Source organism: Mirounga angustirostris, unplaced genomic scaffold (genome assembly GCF_029215605.1).
Source record: "Mirounga angustirostris isolate CCGP_5_RB_7025 unplaced genomic scaffold, mMirAng1.0.hap1 SCAF_12, whole genome shotgun sequence".
In the NCBI taxonomy this organism is placed as follows: Eukaryota; Metazoa; Chordata; class Mammalia; order Carnivora; family Phocidae; genus Mirounga; species Mirounga angustirostris.
Genome location: NW_026991720.1, coordinates 55,651,207 through 55,677,937, shown reverse-complemented (window position 1 = coordinate 55,677,937; position 26,731 = coordinate 55,651,207). Strand labels below are relative to the sequence as shown.

The window sequence follows — 26,731 nt, the reverse complement described above, 5'->3', positions numbered from 1 at the left end:
GTTCGCGCACCAGGGAGCCCGCCCTGCCTGCCAGGTGCAATCGGTTGGCCATTTTTCAGCCTCTGTGGACAGCTGAAGACAGAAGCAGCTTATGCGTTTTCACTACCTCCTGGGCCTCTGCGTTGAGGCCTAGGCCTTCCTCTGAGCCAGGATCCTCCTGCCTGACCCTGGCTTGGAACGGCAGTCAAGTCTTCTGATTTGTATTTTCCCAGGCGAGCGGTTTTTGTTATCTCTACTTGCCCAGTGTGGATAACCTATCCAGTGTTTTTACCTTTTAGAAATGCCTCAAAGTGCTGCTACATTTTGCATTGATCTATTTAATCATTTTAAAGGAAGTAGAAGTTTTGCTGCATCCTCTCAGGGACTTGTGGAGGAGCTGGTGCCTTAGCCTCGGCTGGGATGGGATTCCGTGTGGGAGACCTGACCACTGGCTTCTGGAGCTGAAATGACAGGTCACAATGAAATTGGATGTTTACAGTGCATCACAAGTGTCTCCTTCTGGCACTTTACTGTTTTCTTTGTATAACTGCAATTCTCCCTGATGTTTCTGGGATGTTTGAGACTTCATTTACAACCCGCATGGGCTCTGCCCATGGGAAGTGGCATTGAAGCTACTAGGATTCCTTTAAAAACTTCTGTTTGAGTACTTTGAGAACAGACCTTTCTCAGCTGGAGGTAGGGATTCTCAGAGTCAAGACCTGGCTCAGCGGGAGCAGCTCTCTGCTTCTTGACCTGCAGCTTCCCAGGGTAGTTGTGCTCATTTGACCACGGGGACTGCTAACCGGTAGGTCAGAGGCTCTGACACCTCTAGTTTCAAATGCTTCTGAGAGTTCTGCCTGTGTTCTATTTTCTTTTCCTTCGCCAATCATTTGATTAACCAAGCACTCCAGAATTTAGGACTTAGCTCCATTATGTAAAGTCTGTTGTATATTGTTAAATGTTTGGCTTCAACAGTTTATCACAACCTTCTTTAGCCACTAGATGACCCATCTCCCCAGCAGAGCCCCTGGAGGAGGGAGGCCTGTTGGTGCCCTTGAGCTGTACCTTATGCCGTGTTTCTGGTCATTTAGTGTTGTTTCATTTATGACCCTGACTTAATAGATAGTCTTGCGGTTTTTAAATTTAAAGATGTTAAGAATTTACTAAAATTTATTTTGAGGGGTATGTATACATTTTTAGATATTCGTATTTTATCAACTTGCAGTTTAATGCCTGAATCTCCCCTGAAAATAGCAAATAAGATTGTGTATTTATGAATGAACAACAACAAAAAACTTATTTTGTATGGCTAGATAATATTCCATTGCGTAGATACACCATATTTTATTCATCAGTTGATGGGCATTTAGGTTGTTTCTACATTATTATGAATAGTGCTGTTGTGAACATTCATGTTTAAATTTTTGTGAGCGGGTAGCTATGTCATATTACTTTCCCATCAAGTGTATGAAAGTTCCAATTTCTCCACATTCTCACCAACTGTTGCTATTATGTATCTTTTTGATTATAAACCGATGTAGTTGTTGGGAAGTTATTTCTCATTGTGGTTTTGATTTGCAAATCCCTGATAGCTTATAATGTTGAGCATCTTTTCATGTGTTTATTGGCTGTTTGTATATCTGTTTTAGAGAAATGTTTTTTCAGAAACTTTACTTAATTTTTGAATTGGGTTTTTTTTGTTGTTGTTATTGAAGCATAAGAATTATTTATATATGCTGGATACAAATCTCGTATCCGGTATATGGTTTGCAAATATTTTCTCTGAGTTGTAGATTATCTGTTTACTTGGTGGTGTCCTTCTGAAAGAAAAGTTTTTACCTCTGATTTTATCTTAATTTATCTGCTTTGGGGGTCATTTTTTCTTTTGGTCTTGTATCTAAGAAGATTTACTTCTATATTTCTTAAAGAATTTTACAATTTTAGCTCTTATATTTGGTTCTGTAATCCCTTTGGAGTTAATTTTTGTGTGTGGTATGAGAAAAGAAGTTCGGTTTCGTTCTTTTGCATGTGGATATGAAGTTGAACCAGCTCCGTTTGTTGAAGGACTGTTCTTTCTCCCTTGAACTGTCTTGGTACCCTTGGTGAAAATCAGTTGGCCAAAGGAAAAGGTTTATTTCTGGATCCTCAGTTCAATTCCATTGATTTATAGGTCTATTTATAATCTATTAATACTCTATTGTGTTAAATGACTTAGCTTTTAGTATGTGTAGTTACTTGGTTGGGCCTATCTCCCCAGCTTATTCTTTGTGTTCAAAATTCACATGGCTATTCTCTCCCTTTTATCTCCTATACAAAATTTAGAATCAGCTGAAACATTACAGAATTAATTTGGGAAGAATTGCTATCTTTATGATATTAATTCTTTCTGTCACAGAATGTAGTGCATCTTTTCATCTCACTTTACATCTCTGACTACAGTGTGGTCAGTGTACATGATCTGTGATATTCTTTTTTTCCAGTAAAATATATATAACAAAAATTTACCATTTAATAATTTGTAAGTGTATAGTTCAGTGACATCAAGTGTATTCCATTGTTATGCATCCATCACTACCATCTCTCTCCAGAACTTTTTCATCTTTCCAAATTAGAACTCTACCCTTTGCATAATAGCTCTGTTTACCCCTTTTCCCAGCCCCTGGCAACCACCATCCCGTCTTATGAATTTAGTTACTCTAGGTATGTCATGTAAGTGGAATCACATAGTATTTGTCTTTTGTCACTGGTTTATTTCACTTAGCATAATGCCTTTAAGGTTCATCCATGTTGTTGCACATGTCAGGGTTTGTTTTTAAGGCTGAATAATATTCCATTATAAGTACTAATTTTTAAAAGCTTGTTGACATTTGCTTTATTGTAGGGTCAGTTTTGTAATTATGTACATATGTCCTTGAAAGAATATATTTTATTGGTTGCAAATTTAATATATCTCTAAGCTAGAGAATTGTGTTATTCAAGTCTTCTGTAACCTAGGTTGTTTTGTGGAAAGTTCGTTATGACCTCCTTCCATGATGTGAATTTTTCATTTTTTCTTTATAGTTCTGCCAATTTATGCTCTTAACATTTTGAGCTGATGTTCCTAGGTTTAAACTTGTTGTTAATTAAACTTTCATATTATTTTATATGTACCCTTATATGTTTTCTAATATTTTCCCTCTTAAGTTTTTTTGTCTGTTTTCAACATGTCTGCACAAGATTTCTCCTCCTCCTCTTCTTTCTTTCCTTTTTGTTAGTATTTTTTATATGTCTTCCTAGAACCTTCTTAATTTAACCTTGCTCTGCCAAAGAATATAGCCTTTCTGTCTTTTAAATTCAGTTTGACTCCCTCCATCTTTTAACTGGTAAATTGAGTATCTTCATATCAACTGTATTTAGTATAAGTATGTAGGGATTTGTTTCTAGGATCTCCTTTTGTGAATTATAGTTGTTCAGCTTTTTTGGTACTTCATTTTTTTCTCCATCATTTTTTCTCCCATTTATTTTAGGTTGATTGCTTCTTGGTTCTGCTTTTTTTTTTTTTTTTTTAATCAATATGGTATATTTTCATAACTTTAAATTGTCATTTCCCTTTTTTTAAAAATTTCATTTAAATTCCAGTTAGTTAATAGTGGTGTAATATTAGTTTCAGGTATACAGTATAGTGATTCAACACTTCCATACAACACCTAGTACTCTTCACAACCACTGCACTCCTTAATCCCCATCATCTATATTACCCATTCCCCCACCTACTTCCCTTCTGATAACCATCAGTTTGTTCTCTATAGTTAAGAGTCTGTTTTTTAGTTTACTTCCCTCTTTTTTCTCTTCATTCGTTTTGTTTCTTAAATTGCGCATATGAGTGAAATCATATGGTATTTGTGTTTCTCTGATTTATTTCGCTTAGCATAATACTCTCCAGCTCCATCCATGTTGTTAAAAATGGCAAGCTTTCATTTTTTTATGGCTGAGTAGTATGCCATTGTGTGTGTATGTATATATATATATATATATACTACAACTTCTTTATCCATTCATTAGTCGATGGACACGGGCTGTTTCCATGGTTTGGCTATTGTAGGTAATGGTGCTATAAACATTGGGGTACATGTATCCCTTTGAATTAGTATTTTTGTATTCTTTGGGTAAATACCTAGTAGTGTGATTGCTGGGTTGTAAGGTAGTTCTATTTTTAACTTTTTGAGGAAACTCCATACTGTTTTCTAGAGTGCTGCACCAGTTTGCATTTCTACCAGCAGTGCAGGAGGGTTCCCCTTTCTCTTTTTCAAAATTTTTTGTCTACTTTAAGTTATGCACATCATTTTTATTTATTTAATAGCTACTTTTAAATTATTAACATGCATGTTTAGTTTTAAAAAGTCTAAAGTTAACCAGTACTTAAACACCCATCCTGAATAATACAAAGACTTCGGAAGATGTAAATTTCCACCACCCTTTGGCATTTTATAAGATAAGTTCTAGGGATATCTACAATTCTAATTTTCTGAAAAGCAAGACTTCTGAAGTTCAAAACACTGTAAATCAAAAAGAATATAAATTTGCTCATAATGCCAAAAAAGAAGGAACATATATTCTTTAAAGAAATGGCTTTGGAAATAGAATTTTTAACTTTTTTTAATAATTATTTTCCCATGAACTTTTTTTTTCTTTTAGGTCATATCTTTTATTAAACTAATTCAAATAATTGTGATTATTTCAATGATTATTTCAAAGATTAAACACTATAATTTTTTATTTCTGTATTTGCTCTTGCTGAAATTGCATAATGATATTGATTAGAGCACATAATTAGCAACCACCCACATGTCTGGAAGCAAATGTAACCATCCGAAACAAAGTGAAAACACAGAAGCCATAAAACAGGTCTCTGAGCAATGGTAACAAGAAAGCAAAACAAAACCAAACAGAAACATAACCAAAAATCATGCCTATTACAAAAAAATAGAACCTTGAAGTTGCCTCTGCCTAGGGGCTTTATTATCTCATAACCTCCATTAGCAAGCCATCCCCAAATAAATATTTTACTATAAGGGAGAACATTGTGCTTGTCATACAGAAAACTTCAAGACCTTTCCTACCCACTATCAATCCCCCATGATTTAGAAAGGCCAGGGCCTTAATAACATTGATGTCTTACTAGGCATCAATGAAGAATTTATAAAATAGGTGGGTAATAACTCCTCTGTAAAAGTAATTTACAATTTTTATCAGTGCAAGGAAACAGATGATGTTCAGGCATAGTGGCCTTAGACCACTTACTTCATATAACAAAAGGCTGACTTACACATCTCAGTAACCTGAGAGAATTTCCTGGAATGACCGTCTGGTAAAGTAACCAATCAAAACCAAATCCCCAATTAAATCACCTGAAAAAAGAAAGACTAATGTATGCTTAAGAAACGGACTCAATGGGACCCCTGGGTGGCTCACTTTGTTGGGCATCCGCCTTCAGCTCTGGTTGTGATCCCAGAGTCCTGGAACCGAGTCCCACATTGGGCTCCTTGCTCAGCCTGCTTCTCCCTGCCTCTGCCTGCCATTCCCCTGCTTGTGGGTTCTCTCTCTCTCTCTGGCAAATAAATAAAATCTTTTTTTTTTTTAAGAAACAGACTCAATATAGTATATTTAAAAGATTTTAATCAAAAATGGTTTTTTGAGGTGAGAGAGTATTATTCACTTAATGGGCATTTTTTAGTGGGGCTCAATAGGTGAAAGTTTAACTTGGGTATCCATCTGATTTTTATTAACAGGTTTTGTACTCTTCATTTTATTTTTCTGACAGTGCAACAGAGAAACATGTACTTTTGTACTTAGAACTATGGAAAATAACCATGGACAAAATTATCTCTCATTAAAATTATTAATAGAAATAAAAGCTTTAGTGAAACACTTCAGTCCATTCCAGCTACAACAGAAAAATACTACCTCAGTTTTCAGCATTAAGCAGGAAGCTTTTTTTTTTTTTTTAAAGATTTTATTTATTTATTTGAGAGAGAGAGAATGAGAGAGAGAGAGAGCACATGAGAGGGGAGAGGGTCAGAGGGAGAAGCAGACTCCCCGCTGAGCAGGGAGCCCGATGTGGGACTCGATCCAGGGACTCCAGGATCATGACCTGAGCCGAAGGCAGTCTCTTAACCAACTGAGCCACCCAGGCGCCCAAGCAGGAAGCTTTTTATTGCTGAGGAGTAAAATCCATCTGAAATAAAAATGGCATACCATTTTGTGCTACTTTGGTGTCAAATATGCAGCATAATAATGTGTGTCTTACTGGATTGTCAAGATTCCCCCTATATGTTAAAAGCCATACTTCATTTGTAAAAGTGTATAATGTAGCCAACTCTTTTGAAAGTGAATAAACTTTTCTCTCTTCTTTAGTCCTTTTATTGGTAGAGGTTCAAAAATATTTGACCTATGTCTGCTCTTAGGTCTAAGTTTCAACTGTTTATTTTTTAAAATATTTACCATTTTTCTTAATTAAAGTTTTAATATGGGTGGTACATAGAAAGTTTGAAAACCTCATAAAAGTACAAAGGAAAAATAATCCTGAAATCATTCATTTCCTTCATTATCTCTTGGCTCCAACACTAAGTAATTTCAGAGTATTGTCCTTTGATAATTGTTTTGTCTGGTCTCTATTTTCTTATATTTTTCACTCGTCATTCCTCGGTATTTCTATGTTATTATTGCTTATAATATGCTTTCTTGTTTTATCTTATCCTTACAGTGAGATCTTAAGGATGACTGTGTTTCTCCTTGCTATTTATTTACTCAACCTATATTTATTAACACCTGCTGTATGTGAAACACTGCATGGGAATATATGAATCAATGGGCAAAGCTCTTATCCTTACGGAACTTATCAACTAAGGATAAAGTGCTTGAATATGGGGTGTCAACCCACAAGATCGGGAGCCATGCATAATTCACTTTCCTGTCTGTGCAACCCAGCATGGGATTTCTTTTCTTCTGTATCTACAGTAGATATTGGGTGGACGCTTAATGTGATGTATAAATAACTACTGTTGAAAAAGTAGTTGTCTCTTACCTATATGGCCATATTCCTAATTCTAGAGATTGGATAAGTAGGATTCTGCCTACTTTATTGTGAAGTTCTATATTAAGATGTAACATTTGTTTCATGCTTATAACTTAGCAAACTGTTACTCCATTATCTCAGAGGGTTCCTGTGAAGCTCAAGTAAGCAATAAATATACTTTATTTAAAAAGAAGGAAGGTGGTAGTATTATTTGCCTGGAGCTCTTACAGCATTGATTTATTCATTAAGAGATAAAACATTCAGTAACCCCAGTCATCTAAAACATGGTTATATTATTGGCCTTTAACTTCCAAATATGTTACATATTTTTAAAGAAAGCATAAGAAAAAGATAAGCAATGCAGCAGGAAATAAGTACACAGATGAGTTAGATTCAGTCCCCAGTTCAAAAAGCTTTCAATAGTATACATGGAAAGATAATTTCTCTCTCACACATACAACTTATCTAGAGCTTTTCCCCACTTTTTACCTGGTTAATTCAACTTATCCTTCCCACCTCAAATTAAACATCACATTCTTAGATGGAAGTTCCCTCAACCTCTGTATCAGATTTTCTTTACATTTTTTCATGGAACTCTGCATTTATCTTATACAGCACTCATTATATTTATAATTGCATTATACTGAGAAATATTTAGTATCTGTATCCTGACTAGGCAATAAACATAAAAAAGGATCAACATACCAGCAAAGTGTCCGGCACAGAGTATGAGCTCAATAAGTGTTATTGCATGTAGTAACTAATATGGAAAAGATGATGGTAGGGAAAAGGAGAGAGAAAAACGAAGTGTAATGGGAATGTAATGGAAAGGGAAGGCATTTAATATAGGAGCTTACAAAGGTTCTATGGAAAATTTCAGGTTTTCTTTAGAGGATGTGTATGATTGCTGAATGTGCAGCTGTATAGACACATCTAGAGGATGATACAGAAAAGATAGATTGGTGGAACACAAATGATCAGGGCCACAGTATCCATAGACATAGTAGACACTGTGCCCAGAACCCATGATAGTTTAAGGGGCCCACAGAATATCTTAAATTTTAATTTTTTGATGAAAAAATGAATATTATAGTAATATATAGTAATCCAATGTATGCCAATGTAAGCATAGAAAGTAATTTTTAATATATTTTTTTTATGGAGGAAGGGACCCAAAAAAGGCAGTAGTGCCCTGGGCTGATGATAATGAGAATATAGCCCTGGGGACAGTATTTGTTATACAGTAGTTAGGATTTGGCTAGAACCTAGAAAAGGAATAGAAGACTTAATGTTGAGAATGCAGGTTGGCCTCAGGTCAAAGAGAGTCCAAATGCCAGGCTGGGGAAGTTCATTAAACTTTGGTTTTTTTTCAGAGACTTTTTTGTCAACTTCTTGCTTACAGAGAGCTTTTGGAAGAGAATTCTTGCAGGAAGGAATAGGATGGATTGTGTTAGAAATAGGGTGATCAATCAAGGACCTTTTGCATTAGGTTAGGTGAGAGTTAAAGAGATTACAGTAGGAAGGGACAGAAGGGATGGAGATTACAGACATTCAGGTATATATATTTACCTTTGCATTTTAGATCATATGCTGAAAATCCCCTTTTCCCCATAGAAAATTCCCCAAATCATAATTATAAATTTGCATTCCCTCTGAGTATAAATTCCATGAGAGAAGGGACTATATCAACCTTACCTTTTGTATCCTCAGGGCATTGAAGATGGAGACACTCAAGAAAACAAGAGAGTTAGACTCCTGTCAAAGTGTTAAAACTGTTATAACTAGAACTAGATCCTGACCAACCCATCCTTATCATCAAAGCCAGTGCTCAAAGCCTGAGCATGTGACAAATGCCTTCCAATTGATTGATGGTTCAGTTAGAACAAAACAGCAACAACATATACATAAACCTTAAGTATAACTTACTTTAAAGTTAATTTTAAATGATTATTAATTTTTTGAAAATTGGGTAGTCTTAGCCTATGGTCTATAACTAAATATATATTTATAATCATAACTTGCACATTTATATGCTACATTAACTCATATACAGAGGAAGTTGTAATGACATAAAACCATGTAGTATGCATTGAGTACAGTTGTGTTGCATGTAGATTTGTTAGCATTCTAACTGGATAATTTGTATACTTAGGATGTAACAAGCCTTGTGCTAGATAGAAATACAAGTATCAGGGGGGGAAATCAGAGGGGGAGATGAACCGTGAGAGACTATGGACTCTGAAAAACAAACTGAGGGTTCTAGAGGGGAGGGGGGTGGGAGGATGGGTTAGCCTGGTGATGGGTATTGGGGAGGGCACGTTCTGCATGGAGCACTGGGTGCTATGCACAAACAATGAATCATGGAACACTACATCTAAAACTAATGATGTAATGTATGGTGATTAACATAACAATAAAAAATTAAAGAAAAAAGAAATACAAGTATCACATATAATGGCATATGTTGGGTGCTAACAGGTTAGGTTAGTAACAGGAAGGATAAGGCAAATCCTCACTAAGGAGAAGTGATGTTTGTATCAAGTCTTGAAAGAGTGAATGCTAGCCAGGTAGATCAAAGCAGAAAGGCATGTAAAATTTTAAAATTAGAGGAAATTACTCTTATACTTAAAAAGACTTTATTAATCTTTTGGAATATCAGTTTCTTTATCTGTGGCATGTGATAATCATCTTTTGTATCACTGTTCAGCTATTTTCAGTGTTTGTTCAGAATATGGAAAAGGAAAGGAGCATAAAGAGCAGCATGAGGTTATGAATACCATGATTTTGAAGAAGAGGGAAGATAGTGTGTAGTATTGATAGGTAAATTAGCTGCCTGTCTGTGTTTTAGAGATTTGTCTTTTTTGGGGACGGAGGAATAGACTAAGTGAATCTTCAGGAACTTCCAAACTCTGGCTTTTTGATTTGATAACTTAAGTATGAAGAATGTTAACATTGTTAAATCATTGTGATTACATTTAATGCTCTTAAAGAAACTAACATTTTATAGTATTGAGATTATACCATTCAGCCTATGAAAAATTCATTGTTCTATACCATAATATAAAAACTGAAAGGTATTAAAACATAGCCATTTAATTGGTAATTTTTAGGCTCCCATAAATTTTATTACCAATATTACTGAGTAAATTCAAGATAAAATTTTCGGTATTGAGCCTTATTGGCAATTTGAAAGCAGCCAAATTGTTCTCCTACTTTGTGTTGCAAAAATTCCAGAGCTATATTCAAAACGTTGTTATCAAGATAGGAAATGAATCTAAGTCGATGTTCCTCTTGAGGTTAAAGGTCTGTTTCTTTCAATCAGTTCAAATTGACAGGCCTCCTGCCATCACCTCCTCCTTAGCCAGGCAGACAGGCCCTGGCAGTCAGCGTGAAAACATCTGTTGAATGGATTTATTGGCTAGATCTTGTTTTTTCTCTCTCTTTTTCTATTTTTTTTTTCTTTTTCCCTTCACACCGTTTATTATGTCTCTGACCTGATGAACTTAATTTGTTTACACGTCGTTCTCAGTGTCTCCCTCAATGCTTGTCTCATGTTTCTTTCTACTGTGCTCTTTTCTTGGCAACAGCCCTTCCTGGAGCCCCAGCACACACGTGCGCTGTCAGTGCGCCAAGCTCAGCTGGCTGTGGTTGGCATGGATGGATTAGAGAAACATCGTCTTGTCTCCAGGACTCATTCCTCCCCTGCTGCCTCCATTTTACCTCATCCAGCAATGGACTGCCCCCTCCAGCCTGGCTCTGCAACTGGTAGGAATCCCTAAAGACTCCCTAATAGGCAGGCTAAATGCACCGTTCTTGTAGGATTAAGCGATTTAAATGCTCTGAATAACTCCAATAGCAGAACACTCTATTTTAACCCAGTGCAACCCAAATTTTATGAGGTTCTATTGGCTACAAGACAAGCAGCACATCTGATAAATCTTGGGCTTAGTATTAATAGCCTCATAAATTGTTATCATTCAGGGGCCTGGAAAACACATCAACAGGTGCATAGGTCCCTTTTGGAAACAAGATCCCTACAACATTCCTTAGCACTGTTCCTCAGTCTCTTCCTCCTAGTAGTCATGGCCTCTAGGAAATTTATGATTGGCTTCATTTGACTCTAACAAGTGCCTCTCCCCCAGTTTGTTTTTCATGTTTTGTTTGTTTCATTGTTTTCTTCTGACCTGCCATACAAATGACACCTGGGAGACAGTGGTGCCAAACTACATACGTTAGTTCCATTTCCATTTATTACGGCACCTCTGGGTGGGCTATTTGACCAACCTTTTCCTTTGCCTACAGCTGTGTTTGATATTTTAGAACCTGGTTACAGAGGAAAACAAACCAGATAATTCCAAGGCCAGAGGAAGGTCAAGTCTGGAACATACACAAAAAAGGGGTGCTATTCACTCTCCAAAGGAACTGTGCTGTAAATGTCCATGTGCATAAATACTCCTTTCTGTCTTCACAAGAATGGGGTCCAGAAGATATCCATGCTCTCAAACTTGTGGCTGATCAAATGAAAAATATCATAGCCCCAAGGGGCTCATAACTTGGATGCAGCAAGGGGAGTATTCATGTGCACCTTCTCTCAAAGGCGCTCACAGGTTATCTGATTTATTTTTGAATCAATTTTCAGGATTCAGAGTTTGTTTTTGTGGCTTTGGTGAACTCATGCAACCCTTTGTGCTTGGAAAAGTTAAAACACTTTTTCTAAAATCACATTCCCAAGCCTTGATGTCATCTTATTTAAAAATCAATGAATGGGGGCACCTGCCTGGCTCAGATGGTTAAGCGTCTACCTTCGGCTCAGGTCATGATCCCAGGGTCCTGGGATCGAGTCCCGTGTCGGGCTCCTTGTTCAGTGGGGATCCTGTTTCTCCCTCTGCCTGCCACTCTCCCTGCTTGTGCTCTCTCTATAATAAATAAATAAAATCTTAAAAAAAAAATAAAAATTTAAAAAATCAATGAATGGAATGGCCAAGTTACTTAACTTTGACAGACATCTTTAATAAGTATGCAAAGGAACTACTTTTTATAAGGTGTTATACCACAAGCCAACATTCCATCCTAGGAGTTACAGGCTGGGTATATTTGCATATATTTCTTGCACCACATTAGCCACTGCCTTGGATCCCTCTATTTCTTAGAGCATAGCAGACCTGCCCTGGTATCCCAGACAACCCAGGACTGCAGCCCAGTGTCAGCAGAAGCTGCTTGATTCAGTCATGCCTGGTTCTTTCCTTCGTCTTTAGAGAGTGTTTCCTCAAAACCAGATATATGATGTAGAGGAATACTTTTGGTAGTTTTCAGATCGGTAGCCTTCAAGAATTACATTCTTCTAAATTCTTTTTCCTGAAAGTATTTTTTATTTAGTCATAAGCTTTCAAAAGAGAACACAGAGCAATAATCATCCTGTCATAATGACAATTCCGCTCACTCAAAATTATTTCCTTAATTTTAAAGTGAACTTAATTATAAAGTTTAATGGTGCTGTCCCCATGTATGTTGCTGTCTGCTATTGAAATCCTATTGATTGAGTTTCTTTTCTTGGTTAAGAGGGGTGACCCTTTCCTGACGTGCTTTGGCCTTTCCTCTTCTTTTAGATGTTCCTTCAATATGAATAAAGCAAGTTCCCTGAATATTAGAATGATACTACAAGTTTAGGAAAACACTGTTGCCAGATGGACAGGGTTGGTAAGTCTTAGAAGAATCCAGGTGAAAGAGTAGACTATAACTGTAATAATATAAGCATGACAAACAACCTAATCATTCAGAACAAATACTGGGTCATTTCAGATCATTAGTTTCTTTCTTATAATGTCAGCATCCTAGTATTTATCAGAGTTTGTATTCCATACACAAGTAGGGAAATGAACTTGAGATTATTTTCATATTTAATGGACTTGATAGGGCACATTTCTTGCCTAGTGATTAAATAAACATATTTTTTTAAAAACAGAATTTTAGGGGCACTTGGGTGTCTCTGTTGGTTAAGTGGTTTTGCGTTTGACTCTTGATTTCTACTCTGGGGGTCATGAGATTGAGTCCGCCCCCCGACCTTGGGCGCATGGAATCTGCTTAAGATCCTCTCTTTCCCTCTCCCTCTACCCCCTCCCCTGCTCATGCGCATCTGTGTGATCGCTCTCTCTCTTAAAAAAAATGCACAGTATTTTAGTGTTTCTAATGATCTTGATTTCAGAGGTGAACTATTAAGACTGATTTGTAGTAAGTTTGAAAAGAAGTATCTTTAAGCATTAAATTCCTTTCTTTTGATTTTTTAACATCTATTTGTTGTAGATGCATTTAAAAAAATCGAAAGTGACATTCAAGTATGTTCCTTGGAAATATTTAGGTTTTTTTTCAAAAGGTTATACAATCTCACGCACTCAGTAGTTGTTCCACTAAAAAGTAAGGAGGAGAAAACAAATACATTGTAAAGGTGATTTGCTTAAACCCATCTTGTAAGAGCTGTACTTTTTGCCATAACTTAAAAAGTTATTTGTTAACTCACATACTTTTCAAGGCACACCTTTTCAAACTTGCACCTTCCATGTGGATTCTCAGCCACCAGATAGAGCAGCCACACCACCCCCTTTTTGAAAAGAACAAGTCAGTGTTTCCGGGGCAAAATGTTTGAATTCAGCCAGTTGTTGAAAGATGAAGTCTTCAGTCTGTTTCCTGTGAAGACTTGAATGGACCAAGAAATGGACTAATATGTAGACACTACCTGGTGGCTCTACAGAATGCCTGGTAAAGATATTTCTAAGATGGACAAAAAGAGCATATGCTCATGATGCTGCTAGTGATAATGAAGAATGTATTGCACAGCCAGGTTGCCACATATTCTTTTAAAGGGATTTTATGTTATATTGTAATGAGTAATAATACTTATTTTTTATAATATTCAATTTAAGAGGGGTTTTTGTTCTATTTAAAGCCAAGGCATATTGTTTATATGACTTCTGGCAATTAGGGAAAGGGCAGTGTATTTTGTTTTCTTTACCATTGCCATCTCTTCTGCTCAACTATTCTTTCTTTCTTTAATTTTTTTTAAAAGATTTTATTTATTTATTTGAGAGAGAGAGTGAGAGAGAGAAAGAGCACAAGAGGGGGGAGCGGGAGAGGGAGAAGCAGACTCCCTGCTGAGCAGGTAGGCCGATGTGGGACTCGATCCTGGGATTCCAGGATCATGACCTGAGCCGAAGGCAGTCGCTTAACCAACTGAGCCACCCAGGCGCCCCTGCTCAACTATTCTTAACAGAGATGAGGCTTGGCCATGACTCATAACAGGGCATTGACAGTATATGACATAGTTGTACCAAATGGGATTCACTAAAACAAAAATATAATGGCAAATGAATTTGGTTGAATTTTGGTTCCTATAGTAAATCATATTCAATGATCTAACTAGTAGGAATGATGTTCCCTTTACAGTTTCTGTAGCATATTCTCATAGGCCCTGGGTTATGTTTGTTTGTTTGTTTTTGCTCACTCATTCTTAAATGTAGAGAAATCTTTATAGATATTTGCCAGCAAGTGAGTGAATTCTGTTTGATTTTACTTTTTCCAACTTATATGCTGGTTGAATCTTCTCTTTGGCTATGTTGTGGAATGGCAGTACTAGTCCAATTCCTAGGTTTCAAGAGACTATCTCATAGTGTGAGTTGGAAGGCCTGGGGTGGGATTTCCTCCATCCATTTCTTTTTTAGCTGTCTGATACTCTGATAAGATGATTTACATAAAAAATTATAAGTCTTAGAAATTCTTTTTATCTACTCATAGACATAGTTTAGCAAATTTTAAACATTCACTTTTGGATATTTCATTTGTTTGATGGACAAATCAAGTTTCACAATTAATAATTACACTATCTGGTACTTTGATTTAAATGTACCTGTTAAAAGGTAATGTAACAAGTATTACAGATGTTAGAATGTAAAGAATACAGTAGATATAGAACAAAAAAGCCAGATAAGCTTTATGGATAGACGAGAATTATGAATAGAAATTATAATAGCTGCTATAGGTATGAAGTGGAAGTTATTAGGAATGACCCTTGCTTCAAGATAGCACTTATTATCCATTTTAGTAATTCTACCCATTTCAGGTCTTTTAAAAAAATTTTAAAAAATATTTTTAAGAGGTTATCTCTGACCTCCTAACCCCATACATTTTTTCTTCCTTACTGTACAGAGTTTTTTAAAAAAATGTCATATAACTATATTTATACATGCCTCATCTTTACTACTAGATCATGAATTAAATGTAATAAAGTGAAATTGTTGGCACCCCAAAATTCCGAGTGGTCGAAGCAAGATGGGTCAAAGTCAGAGTGGTGGTCAACCCTGGAGGTGGCAAGAAAGATGACAAAGACAAGAAAAAAGAAATCTGAATCTCCTGTACCAACTAAAGTGGGAGAAAAGAAGAAGAAAACAAAGGGACCAGATGCTGTCAGCAAGCTGGCACTGGTGACACCTCACACTCAGTGCCAGTTAAAATTGTTGAAGTTAGAATTAAAGATACCTTCTCATGGAGGAAGAATTCATTAGAAATCAAGAACAAATGAAGCCTTTAGAAGAAGAGCAAGAGGAGGAAAGATCTGAGAGGGACCCTCATGTCAGTAGGAACCTTGGAAGAGAACATTGGTGACAATAATGCCATCATGTCTACATCTGTGGGCTCAGAACACTACATCAGCATTCTTTCCTTTGTAAAAGACAGAATCTGCTGGAACCAGGCTGCTCAGTCATACTCAGCCACTAGGTACATACCATCATTGGGGTGCTCATGTTTGACAGGGATCCTTTGGTCACAGTGATGAAGATAGAAAAGGCTCCCCAGGAAACCTATGCTGGTATTGTGGGGGGTGGTCAACCAAATCCAGGAAATTCAGGAAACTGTGGAGCTTCCTCTCATCCTGAATATTATGAAGAGGTGGGTATAAATCCCCCAAAGGGGGTCATTTTCTATGATCCACCTGGCACGGATAAAATCTTATTAGCCAAAGCAGTAGCAAACCAAACCTCAGCCACTTTCTTGAAGGTGGTTGGCTCTGAACTTACTCAGAAGTACCTAGGTGATGCCTAGGTACTCGTTTGGAAATTGTTTCGAGTTGCTGAAGAACATGCACCATCCATCATGTTTATTGATGAAATTAATGCCATTGGAACAAAAGGTATGACTCAAATTCCAGTGGGGAGAGAGGAATTCAATGTACAGTGTTGGAACTGTTGATCCAGTTGGATGGATTTGATTCAAGGGGTAACATGAAAGTTATCATGGGCACAAACCAGATAGAAACTTTGGATCCAGCACTTACCAGACCAGGTTCCATTGACAGAAAGATCGAGTTCCTCCTGCCCAATGCAAAGACTACAAAGCTTATCTTTCAGATCCACACAAGTAGGATGATGCTGGCTGATGATGTAACCCTGGATGATTTGATCATGGCTAAAGATGACCTCTCTGGTGCCAACATCAAGGCAATCTGTATAGAAGCTTGTCTGATGGCCTTGAGAGAACGTAGAAAGAAAGTAACAAATGAAGACTTAAAAAAAAAAACTAAAGAAAATGCTCTTTATAAAAAACAAGGAGGCACCCCTGAGAGGCTCTATGTCTAGTAGACCACTTCTGTGTTCCTTTTTGAGTGTGATGTGCAGGATGTGCACTGGACTGCCTTCATCTGTTAGTCGCATGAAATGCTCTCTCCCTGATAAAGTGTGCTCTTTCTCAAAAAAAAAAAAAAAAAAAAAAAAATTGCTGGCACCTGGATCATAATGAACATTCAATGACTGTTTATTGCATTTAATCTTTCAGGAAAGGTATCATGCTGTCTCTATGTATCATGCTAAATTTCTGTCCTTTGGCCCTGCAAGATATTTAATAAATGTTGTTGAGCAGATACCCTGAGATGGTGTAAAACCTCAGGCAGTTGCCGGAAAAGCAATATGAAGTTGAATGTTAAGAACTAGGAATCAGGATTAGGAGTTTTAGGGTTAAAGATTCTAGACTCAACTCATAGACCAAAGTAGACTCAACCTAACAGTGTGATATGAGACTGGGTATAAACCTGAAGACAAGAATGGTTTCTGTGGTAAATGACTTAACTACATGTAACGATTAAGAAAAGAGAAAGATAGACAGTAGGTACTTCAAATGCTTACCTCATTTAATAAAGCTGAAAGCCAGAGAACGTAGAGTCCAAGCAGATCTAGAAAATGTCGAAAAAATCTTTTTGATGGAAAATAAACTTCTAGGGTTTAAAATACAGGTAAAGACTTTATGATAATACTCCTTTGTGTATTTTCCCAAATCCTAATTTTAACTCTTGTCCCATTGATTAAGAGAGAGATTGATCCATTGGCTTATGTTGCAAATGGTAATCAGTAGGGCAGAAAGGGTCAAAGAAAAGTAGAATTCCATATGAATCCCAAAGAGAAGGGCAGGCTTATTTCTCACCCTGTAAGTCTTTGTTTCTGAAAAAAAGAAAAAAAGAAAGGAAAGGAATGGAGATGAAGGATGAGGTTAAAGTCTCACCTTGCACTCTACCTTTTAACACCTCATTGCTACATCATTAAGATGAGTAAGTGGAGGTTTAGAGTTCCAGACTTTATTTATTTCCCTTTAAATTCAGATATCTTTCCAAGAGCTCCTGGACTTTGTATTATAGTCTCTAGATACTTGGCAATAGCTTCCAGCTACCATAACCTGTTTTATAATATTTTTTGCAGTGGTTTATGGAGAAAATGTTGTTAAAAGAGGAACAGTACTGTGGAGTTAAAAAAATTAGATATGTCAAGAGATGAAATAGTGAAAAAAATTAACCAACTTACTGATTAAAATCTCTAGTCTTAAGAAAAACATGTTTGCACAATGAGAGATGCTGTATTTTTTGTGTCTATTATCATTAATATATCTTTTATGTAGTATGAAATTGTAGTTGAAAATATGTTAAACTATCCAACAAGAGGATATAACAATTGTAAATATTTATGCACAAAACATGAGAGTACCCAATACATAAAACAAAGAGGAAATAATCAATAGTAATAGAATAATAGTAGGGGACTTTAACACCCCACTTACATAGCTGGACAGATCATCCAAACAGAAAATCAACAAGGAAACAGTGGCTTTGAATGACATGCTGGACCAGATGGATTTAACAGACATATTCAGAACATTCCATCCTAAAAAGCAGAATACACATTCTTTTCAGGTGCACATGGTACATTCTCCAGAATAGATCACATATTAGGCCACAAAAGAAGCCTCAAGAAATTCAAAAAGATCAAAGTCATACTATGTATCTTCCTGACCACAATGCTGTGAAATTAGAAATCAACCACCAAAAAAAAAAAAAACTTGGAAAGACCATAAATACACAGTGATTAAATAATATGCTACTAAACAATGAATGGGTCAACCAAGAAATCAAGGAAGAAATAAAAAATTGCATGGAAACAAATGAAAATGAAAACATAACATTCCAAAACCTTTGGGATGCAGCAAAGCAGTTCTAAAAGGGAAATTTATAGCAATACAGGCCTACCTTGAGAAGCAAGAAAAATCAGATAAGCAACCCAACCTTACACCTAAAGGAGCTAGGAAAGGAACAACAAACAAAATCCAAAACCAGCAGAGGAAGGAAATTATAATAGAGATTAGAGCAGAAAAAATGATATAGAAACTAAAATGCACAATAGAACAGGTCAATGAAACCAGGAGCTGGTTCTTTGAAAAGATCAACAAAATTGATAAACCTCTAACCAGACTCATCAAAAAAAAAAAAAAAAAAGAGAGAGAAAAGACTCAAAATCACAAATGAAAAAGAAATAACAACCAACACCACAGAAATACAAACAATTGTAAGGGACTATTTTGAAAAATTCTCTGTCAACAAATTAGACAACCTAGAACAAACGGATTAATTCCTAGAAACATATAACCTACCAAAACTGAAGCAGGAAGAAATAGAAAATTTGAACAGACCAGTTATCAGCAAGGAGATTGAATCAGTAATCAAAAACTCCCAACAAACAGAAGTCCAGCATCAGACTGCTTCACAGGCAAACTCTACCAAACATTCATTCATTCATTTAAAAAGATTTTGTTTGTTTATTTGACAAAGAGAGCAGGGGTGGAGAGGAGGGGGAGAGGGAGAAGCAGGCTCCCTGCTCAGCAGGGATGCGGGGCTCTATCCCAGGACCCTGGGATCATGACCTGAGCCCAAGGCAGACACTTAACCAACTGAGCCACCCAGGCGCCCCTCTACCAAACTTTTAAAGAAGAGTTAATACCTATTTTCCTCAAAGTATTCCAAAAAAATAGAATAGGAAGGAAAACTTCCAAATTAATTCTATAAGGCCAATATCACCCTGATACCAAAACCAGATAGACATCACAAAAAGGAGAACTAAAGGCCAGTATCTCTCATGAGTATATATGCAGAAATCCTCAACAAAATATTGGCAAACCAAACCCAACAATACATTAGAAAAATCATATACTACAATCAAGTGGGATTTAATCCCAGGATACAAGGATGGTTCAGTATTCTCAAAACAATCAAGGTGATGCATCACATCCATGAGGGAAAGGGTATATCAAAGCATTTGACATATAATTATTTCAGTATATCAAAGGCATTTGACAAATACAGTATATCCACTCATGATAAAAACTCTGCCAACCAGGTCTGCCAAATAGGTCTATTATATGTCAACATAATAAAGGCTTTATATGAAAAACTCAGAGCCAGCTTCTGCTTAACTCAGGTCATGATCTCAGCATCCTGGGATCGAGCCCCACATTGGGCTCCCTACTCAGTGGGAAGTCTACTTCTCCCTCTGCCCCTCCCCACTGCTCGTGCTCTCTCTCGCTGTCTCTCAAATAAATAAAATAGAAAAAAAAAATCTCACAGCCAATATCATACTCAATGGTGAAAAACAGAGAGGTTTTCCCCTAAGTCAGGAACAAGACAAGAATGTCCACTCTCACCATTCTTCTTCAACATAGTACTGGAAGTACTAGCCAAAGCAGTTAGATAACATAAAGAAATAAAAGGCATCCAAGTTTGTAAGGAAGAAGTAAAACTCTCACTATTTGAAGATGACATGGTACTCTAAATAGAAAACCTGAAGACTCCACCAGAAATTTACTAGAACTGATAAATGAGTTCAGTAAAGTTGCAGGATACAAAAATCAATGTACAGAAATCTGTTGCATTCCTGTACACTAATAATGAAGCAGCAGAAGGTTAAGAAACCAGTCTCATTTACAATTACACCAAAGCCAATAAAATATCTAGGAGTAAACTTATAGAGGTGAAAGACTTGTACTCTGACAACTATAAAACACTGATGAAAGATATTCAAGACAATGCAAGAAATGGCAAGACATTCCACACTTATTAGTTGCAAGAACAAATACTGTTAAAAGGTCTATACTTCCCAAAGCAATCTACAGATTTAATGCAATCCCTGTGAAAACAACCACAGCATTTTTCACAGAACAAACAACCGTAAGATTTGTATGGAACCACAAAAGACCTCAAATATCCAAAGCAATCTTGAAAAAGAAAAATGAAACTGGAGGTATCACAATACCAGATTTCAAGTTATATTACAAAGTGGTAGTAATTAAAACAGTATGGTACTGGCATAAAAATGGAAGTAGAAATAAACCCAAAATTATATGGTCAACTAATATTTGATAAAGACTGAATATACAATGGAAAAAGTCTCTTCAACAAATGATGTGGGGAAAACTGGAAGCTATGTGCAAAAGAAAGAAACTGGACAACTTTCTTTCATCATACACAAAAATAAACTCAAAATGGATTAAAGACCCAAATGTGAGACCTGAAACCATAAGGATCCTTGAAGAGAGCACAGACAGTAATTTCTCTGACATTAGCCATAGAAATTTTTTTCTGGATATGTTTCCTGAAGCAAGAGAAATATAAAAGCACAAAGAAACTATTGGGAGTACATCAAAATAAAAAGCTTCTGCACAGCAAAGGAAACAATCAACAAAACTAAAAGGCATCCTGCTAAATGGAAGAAGATATTTGCAAATGACATATCCCAGTAAAAAGTTAGTATCCAAAATATATAAAGAATTGATACAACTCAACACCCAAAAACAAACAATTCAATTTAAAAATGGGCAGAAGACATGAACAGAAATTTTTCCAAAGAAGACACACAGATGGTCAATAGACACATGAAAAGATGCTCAACATTGCTCATCATCAGGGAAATGCAAATCAAAACTATAATGAGATATGACCTCACACCTGTCAGAATGGCTAAAACAAAACAAGAAACAAGTGTTGGTGAGGATGTGGAGAAAAAGGAACCTTTTTGCACTGTTGGTGGGAATGCAAACTGGTGTAACCACTGTGAAAAACAGTATGGAGGTTCCTTAAAAATTAAAAATAGAACTACCCTATGATCTAGTAATCACACAACTGGATATTTAGCCCCCCCCAAACCCCCCAAAAACAGTAATTCAAAGGGATACATGCACCTCTGTTTATTGCAGCATTATTTACAATATCCAAACTATGGACACAGCCCAAATGTCCATTAATAGATAAAAGGATAAAGAAGATGTGGTATATATACATATGCAATGTACTATTACTCAGTATAAAAAGAATGAAATCTTGCTATTTGCAACAACATAGATGGAGCTAGAGAGTATAATGCTAAGTGAAATAAGTCAGAGAAAGACAAATACTGTGATCTCATTATATGTGGAATTTAAGAAGCAAAACAAACAAGCAAAGGAAAAAAAAAGGACAAGCCAAGAATCAGACTTAACTATAGAGAACAAACTGATGGTTACCAGAGGGGAGGTGGGTGGGGGAATGGGTGAAATAGGTGATGGGGATTAAAGAGTACACTTTCCATGATGAAAAAAGAAAGAAAGGGAGGGAGCAAAGGAGGGAGGAAGGAAGGATGGAAGAAAATATATTAAACAGTTCCTGTTATGTAATAGCAACTTATATACTTGATATATCTGAATTGTAAAGACGTCATATATCTTTATATTTTGAATGTTACTTTTTATGTCTGCCTGCTTTCTTTTCTGCCTTTCTACATATCTTTTGACTTTATTTAAAAATAGTTTTTCATCTTTTTGTGCAAAATGCCATGCAGAAATATAAAGCTGATAAGTTAAATACCTGTAATAGAGGCACTTGCCAGTAGGAAGGTAAGGTATATAAAATAAAAGATAGAATACTGAAGAAGTGAGGCTACAAAAACTTCAGGATTCCAAGGAGATCCACTAGTTAGGTTCATCAAGCAAGACTTTTTAATGGAGATAACTGTCCTAGTTCTTATATATGTTCATTTATTTATGTTTTCATTCATTCATTAAAAATACTTTTGAGGACCTACTATATTCCAGGCATGTGTATAGACACTAAGAGTACAGAGGTAAATAATACAACTCTAGTCTTTGCTTTCATAGATCTCAACAGATAGTGAAGAAAATGTACAATTAACAAGATTTTACAACAAACTGCTCTGAAGACCCAGAAGATGCTGTGAGAACATTAAGTAGGAGACCTAATTTAGAGACATTTATTTAGCCTTGAAGAGTGAATAGGAATTAGCCAAATGAGGGCTGGAGTTATGGGGGGCAGGAAGGAAGAATTTTGGGCATAGATGGAACAGGATGTATGAAGATCCCAAGGATGGTATGATTTTGATTGTTTTGAAGAATGGGAGGTAGGCTTTGTGGGAGAAAGGGAGATCAAGCGAGGAGGTATATGAGATGAAGCTGAAGAAGTGGGGAGGGGCCTATCTGTGCCCTGAGAAATTTTAATCTCATCAGCGAAGTCACCAAAGGATTTAAGCAAAGGTAGCTGTGGTGTGGCAAATGGAATCCAGTAAAAGTCAGGTAGCCAGTTACAAGGCTTTATTTTAGGAGTTCAGATTAAAGATAATAGTACCTTGGATTGTGTGTGGTTTTGGCTAGAGATAATTGAGTGATTCAAGTTGTATTTTGAAGGGAAAACAAAAACTATTTGTTGGTTCTTTGGAGGGGGAGTGTCCAGAGGATACTAAGGTTTCTTGCTTGAGCAATGGTGGGTCATGATGTCCTTTACTGAAATGAAGGATACTGTGTATGGCTTAAGATCATGAACTCAAATCTGAGACATTCTCACTTTATAAAAACCATGAGACATCCAAATGGAGATTTTGGATGGCAATTGAATAGACAAGTGTGCGAGTGTACTGCTTAGAAGAGGGATCAACATTAAGGATGAAAATGTGAGTCAGGGGCATAGGGATGTATTTTGAAGCCGTTTGAGTGTTACGATTGGATATTATTTGGACCAGCAAAGCAAAGTAACATTTTTTTCTTAGACATAATTTTTACCACATGGTTTCAAAATACGTATGTCATTATTCTGCAATACTCAGATAAATATTTTCCCCTCTTGAGTATCATTCCTCTAACATGAGATTGTAAGTCAAAGAGAGAATAAAATGCATTAATTAAACTTACTTTACAATAAAAATTACTAGTCTTTATCTGTTCTTGAATAGATACTTATTTTTGCTCTTTAATTTTGGTCTTGAATTCTTTTGCCCTCATTCCCTGCCCCCAGATAATGTATTTCTATGGTAATTTGTTGGAATATTTGATTGGTTAAATGTTTTCTTATGTCAGGCAATTTTGTAAGTAACATGTTTTCCCCCCAAGGAATTGGATTAAGGGTGGAAATCTTTTCAAAATTAACCAGAGTTATAATTATCATCTAATTTGTTGCTTTAAAAAGCCCTATTTTATGTATCCATAATAGTTTGTTTCATCATAGTTTTAAGAATCTTTCTCATCATAGGGTCTAACTAAAATATGAAATATGTTAACTCAATAATTTAAAAGCAGATTTTATTCATCAAGTATCTATGGAATCTCTACTGAAGGTAGTACAATTAATTCACTTTTTTTTTTACTTTTTCATTTTTTTAGAGAAAAACTTCAAATGTCCCACAGTATTATAAGATCTACGGTATCCATTATTGCTTACAGATTGGCATAAATTTTGAGAAAAGCACAATAAGCAGGGAGGAAATTCTGCACAACTCTGAAGGACTTGCTAAGCAGAATAGGCAAGCTGTTGGAAAGTCTTGTAGTTTATTACAAGGACTGATCCAAAGTGAAAGTAGAATTACTCATGAAATTAATTAATGATTTAAAGAGTCAACTCATTTTGTGGCTTCAGTGATAAAATTTAGACCTTTACTGAATTGAATTATCTGTCTAAACATACTTCATAAGATACTGGTAAAATTACAGTATTTTTAAAAATCTGAAGTTTCTTAAGATATTACCATCTTCATCACTACAGATTTACTAAGCTAGGGTCTGAGTACTGATTAATCCATGGGTTAACCTTTTTGCATTTATATCCAGATACACAGGACTAAATAGTTCTTATGTGCTAGGAATTTGCAAATATGTATTATTTTTCTCTTTGTAAATTTATTTTTAAAAGAGTATCTTTTTTGGAATAGTCGTATTGTCATCTAACTTGTGTCATTACCTTGTATCATTAATCTTGTGCCGTGTTTTCTTTGTCCTGAAGGAATTGCCTACGACCCTCTGATGCTGAAACACCAGTGCGTTTGTGGCAATTCCACCACCCACCCTGAGCATGCTGGACGAATACAGAGCATCTGGTCACGACTGCAAGAAACTGGGCTGCTAAATAAATGTGAGGTAATCCTAAATTGGCTACATTCTTTTACTTACTTAAATAAATCCTGTAAAGAGGCCAGTATTCATTTGGGTGATAGTAGAAAAATGTTAATGCTGGAGCACAAACACCATGATGGATGAACCATCATTGATACTAGTAACATAGCACTTATGACCTGACTCTGGGCTATGCACATAGTAGAGACTCAGTCCATGTTGATGGACTGAGCAGCTGCATGATGTATGTGTACTATTATTGCAGCACTTTTTGGTATATACGGTAGCATGGCTGTTTCCAAATAGGTGTCATTTATTGAGTTAATTTTCTGAGAAACTCTACAAACTGTTAAGTGCTAAGTGGTTGTTATTTCTTATCATAAACTATATAGTGAACTCAGATATATGCCAAATTTGCCTATGGAAATGACTAGATTTAAAGATTAACTGTCCTCTTACCAAGAAGAGTCACTTCTTTTTATTGAAGTGGCTGATGTTCTTACATTTTTATGGTAGAGGTTTGAGTACTTTTATTTCATTGGTATTTATTAGATTCACTTCTGCTGATTCCTCGAGTCCCATTTTTCATTTAGAAAAATCTATTTCTTAGGCTTTCCAAAGTAAAAATAATATCAATTCAAAAAGGCTCCTATTGTCAGATTTGCAAATTATGTAACAGTCAGCAGCTGTTTGATTTAGTTGCTATAAATGTCCATTTTTGCCTAAAACCCAGTAACATTCTTTTTTTTTTTAAAGATTTTATTTATTTTTTAGAGAGCGAGCGAGAGAGAAACAGCATGAGAGGGGAGAGGGTCAGAGGGAGAAGCAGGCTCCCAAGGAGCAGGGAGCCCGATGTGGGACTCGATCCCAGGACCCTGGGATCATGACCTGAACCGAAGGCAGACGCTTAGCCATCTGAGCCACCCAGGCGCCCCCCAGTAACATTCTATATTTGAGTCTAAGACATTTTTAAAAGAAAAATATCCCCCATGTTTTTTTTTTTTCACATCACTTTAACATTTATTGATCAAAAGTATTTTTTTCCTGGGTTTATATTATGTTCCAAATGTGTTCTAGGGACTAGAATTACAGAATTTCACAAGACAAATAAAGTCCCTGTTATTACAGACTGACAGTTTAACATGTTGCTCTTTGGTTTTGTTGTCAGTCTTTGCAGATCAGTGAAGGAAATCCAATCTAGTTCTCACCAGTTTGGGAAAAAATTAAATGGATAATATTTTGACTATAGTTATTATCATGAGGGACAAATATTGAGACTACATTGAATTCACTGTACTTTGATAAAATAAAAAAGCAATCTTTTGCTACTGCTTTTAAGCTAATTAATTTTTGGCAACCCAAAATGTAGTCCAGAATATTCCTATTGAAAGCCAGTTTAGTTTAAAGCAAACCTGTAAAATAATTTCAATTGAGATAGGAATGTCAAAGCAGACAGAATATTTCTTAGAGTCATGCACACTTGCCTATATTTGGTGGCCTGAGTTACATCAGTCTGATCCTTCTTCTCTGCAAAGTAGTAAACATAGCTGACTTTTGAAGACAGAAAGTCATTTATTCAGTGCATTCATTTGTAAGGATATATTATTTTTTTTATTGATTTTCTCTTTTGAGATAAAGTATCTCATCTTACAGGGTTATTTTCTTTACATCAAAATATAGATCATGTTTATGGGTCGTTCTGCAGGTTGGGATTGTGAATAAATACACCAAAATAGTGTGTATATATTTAGTTTCACAAGTTTTATTATATGTTTATAATAGAATTATCAATTTTTTTTGTATTTAAAGCTATACTTTTGATTAAATGTATTCTTTACCTAGAAGCTCTAAAATGAAGGAATTTGAGCTAGATTTATTTCTCTGATTCTTTCTTGAGTAAAAGCCTATTATTCATCTTTTGCCAGTAGCATCCATATTATATGGCAGAAGACTTTTTCATACTTTATGGTAAAT

General features: G+C 35.9%; 1 protein-coding gene and 1 pseudogene across 1 annotated transcript in view; both read left to right on the top strand.

Annotated features, from left to right (window-relative positions):
- The window catches only part of HDAC9 (histone deacetylase 9), a 918,445-nt gene that overhangs the window by 610,079 nt on the left and 281,635 nt on the right, over positions 1-26,731 (top strand). The window contains exons 13-14 of the mRNA XM_054505257.2: positions 10,621-10,798; positions 24,648-24,781. Of these exons, the coding sequence (XP_054361232.1) occupies positions 10,621-10,798; positions 24,648-24,781 (312 nt within the window). The remainder of the gene's footprint in view (positions 1-10,620; positions 10,799-24,647; positions 24,782-26,731) is intronic.
- On the top strand, positions 15,353-17,763 carry LOC123835504 (26S proteasome regulatory subunit 4-like; annotated as a pseudogene).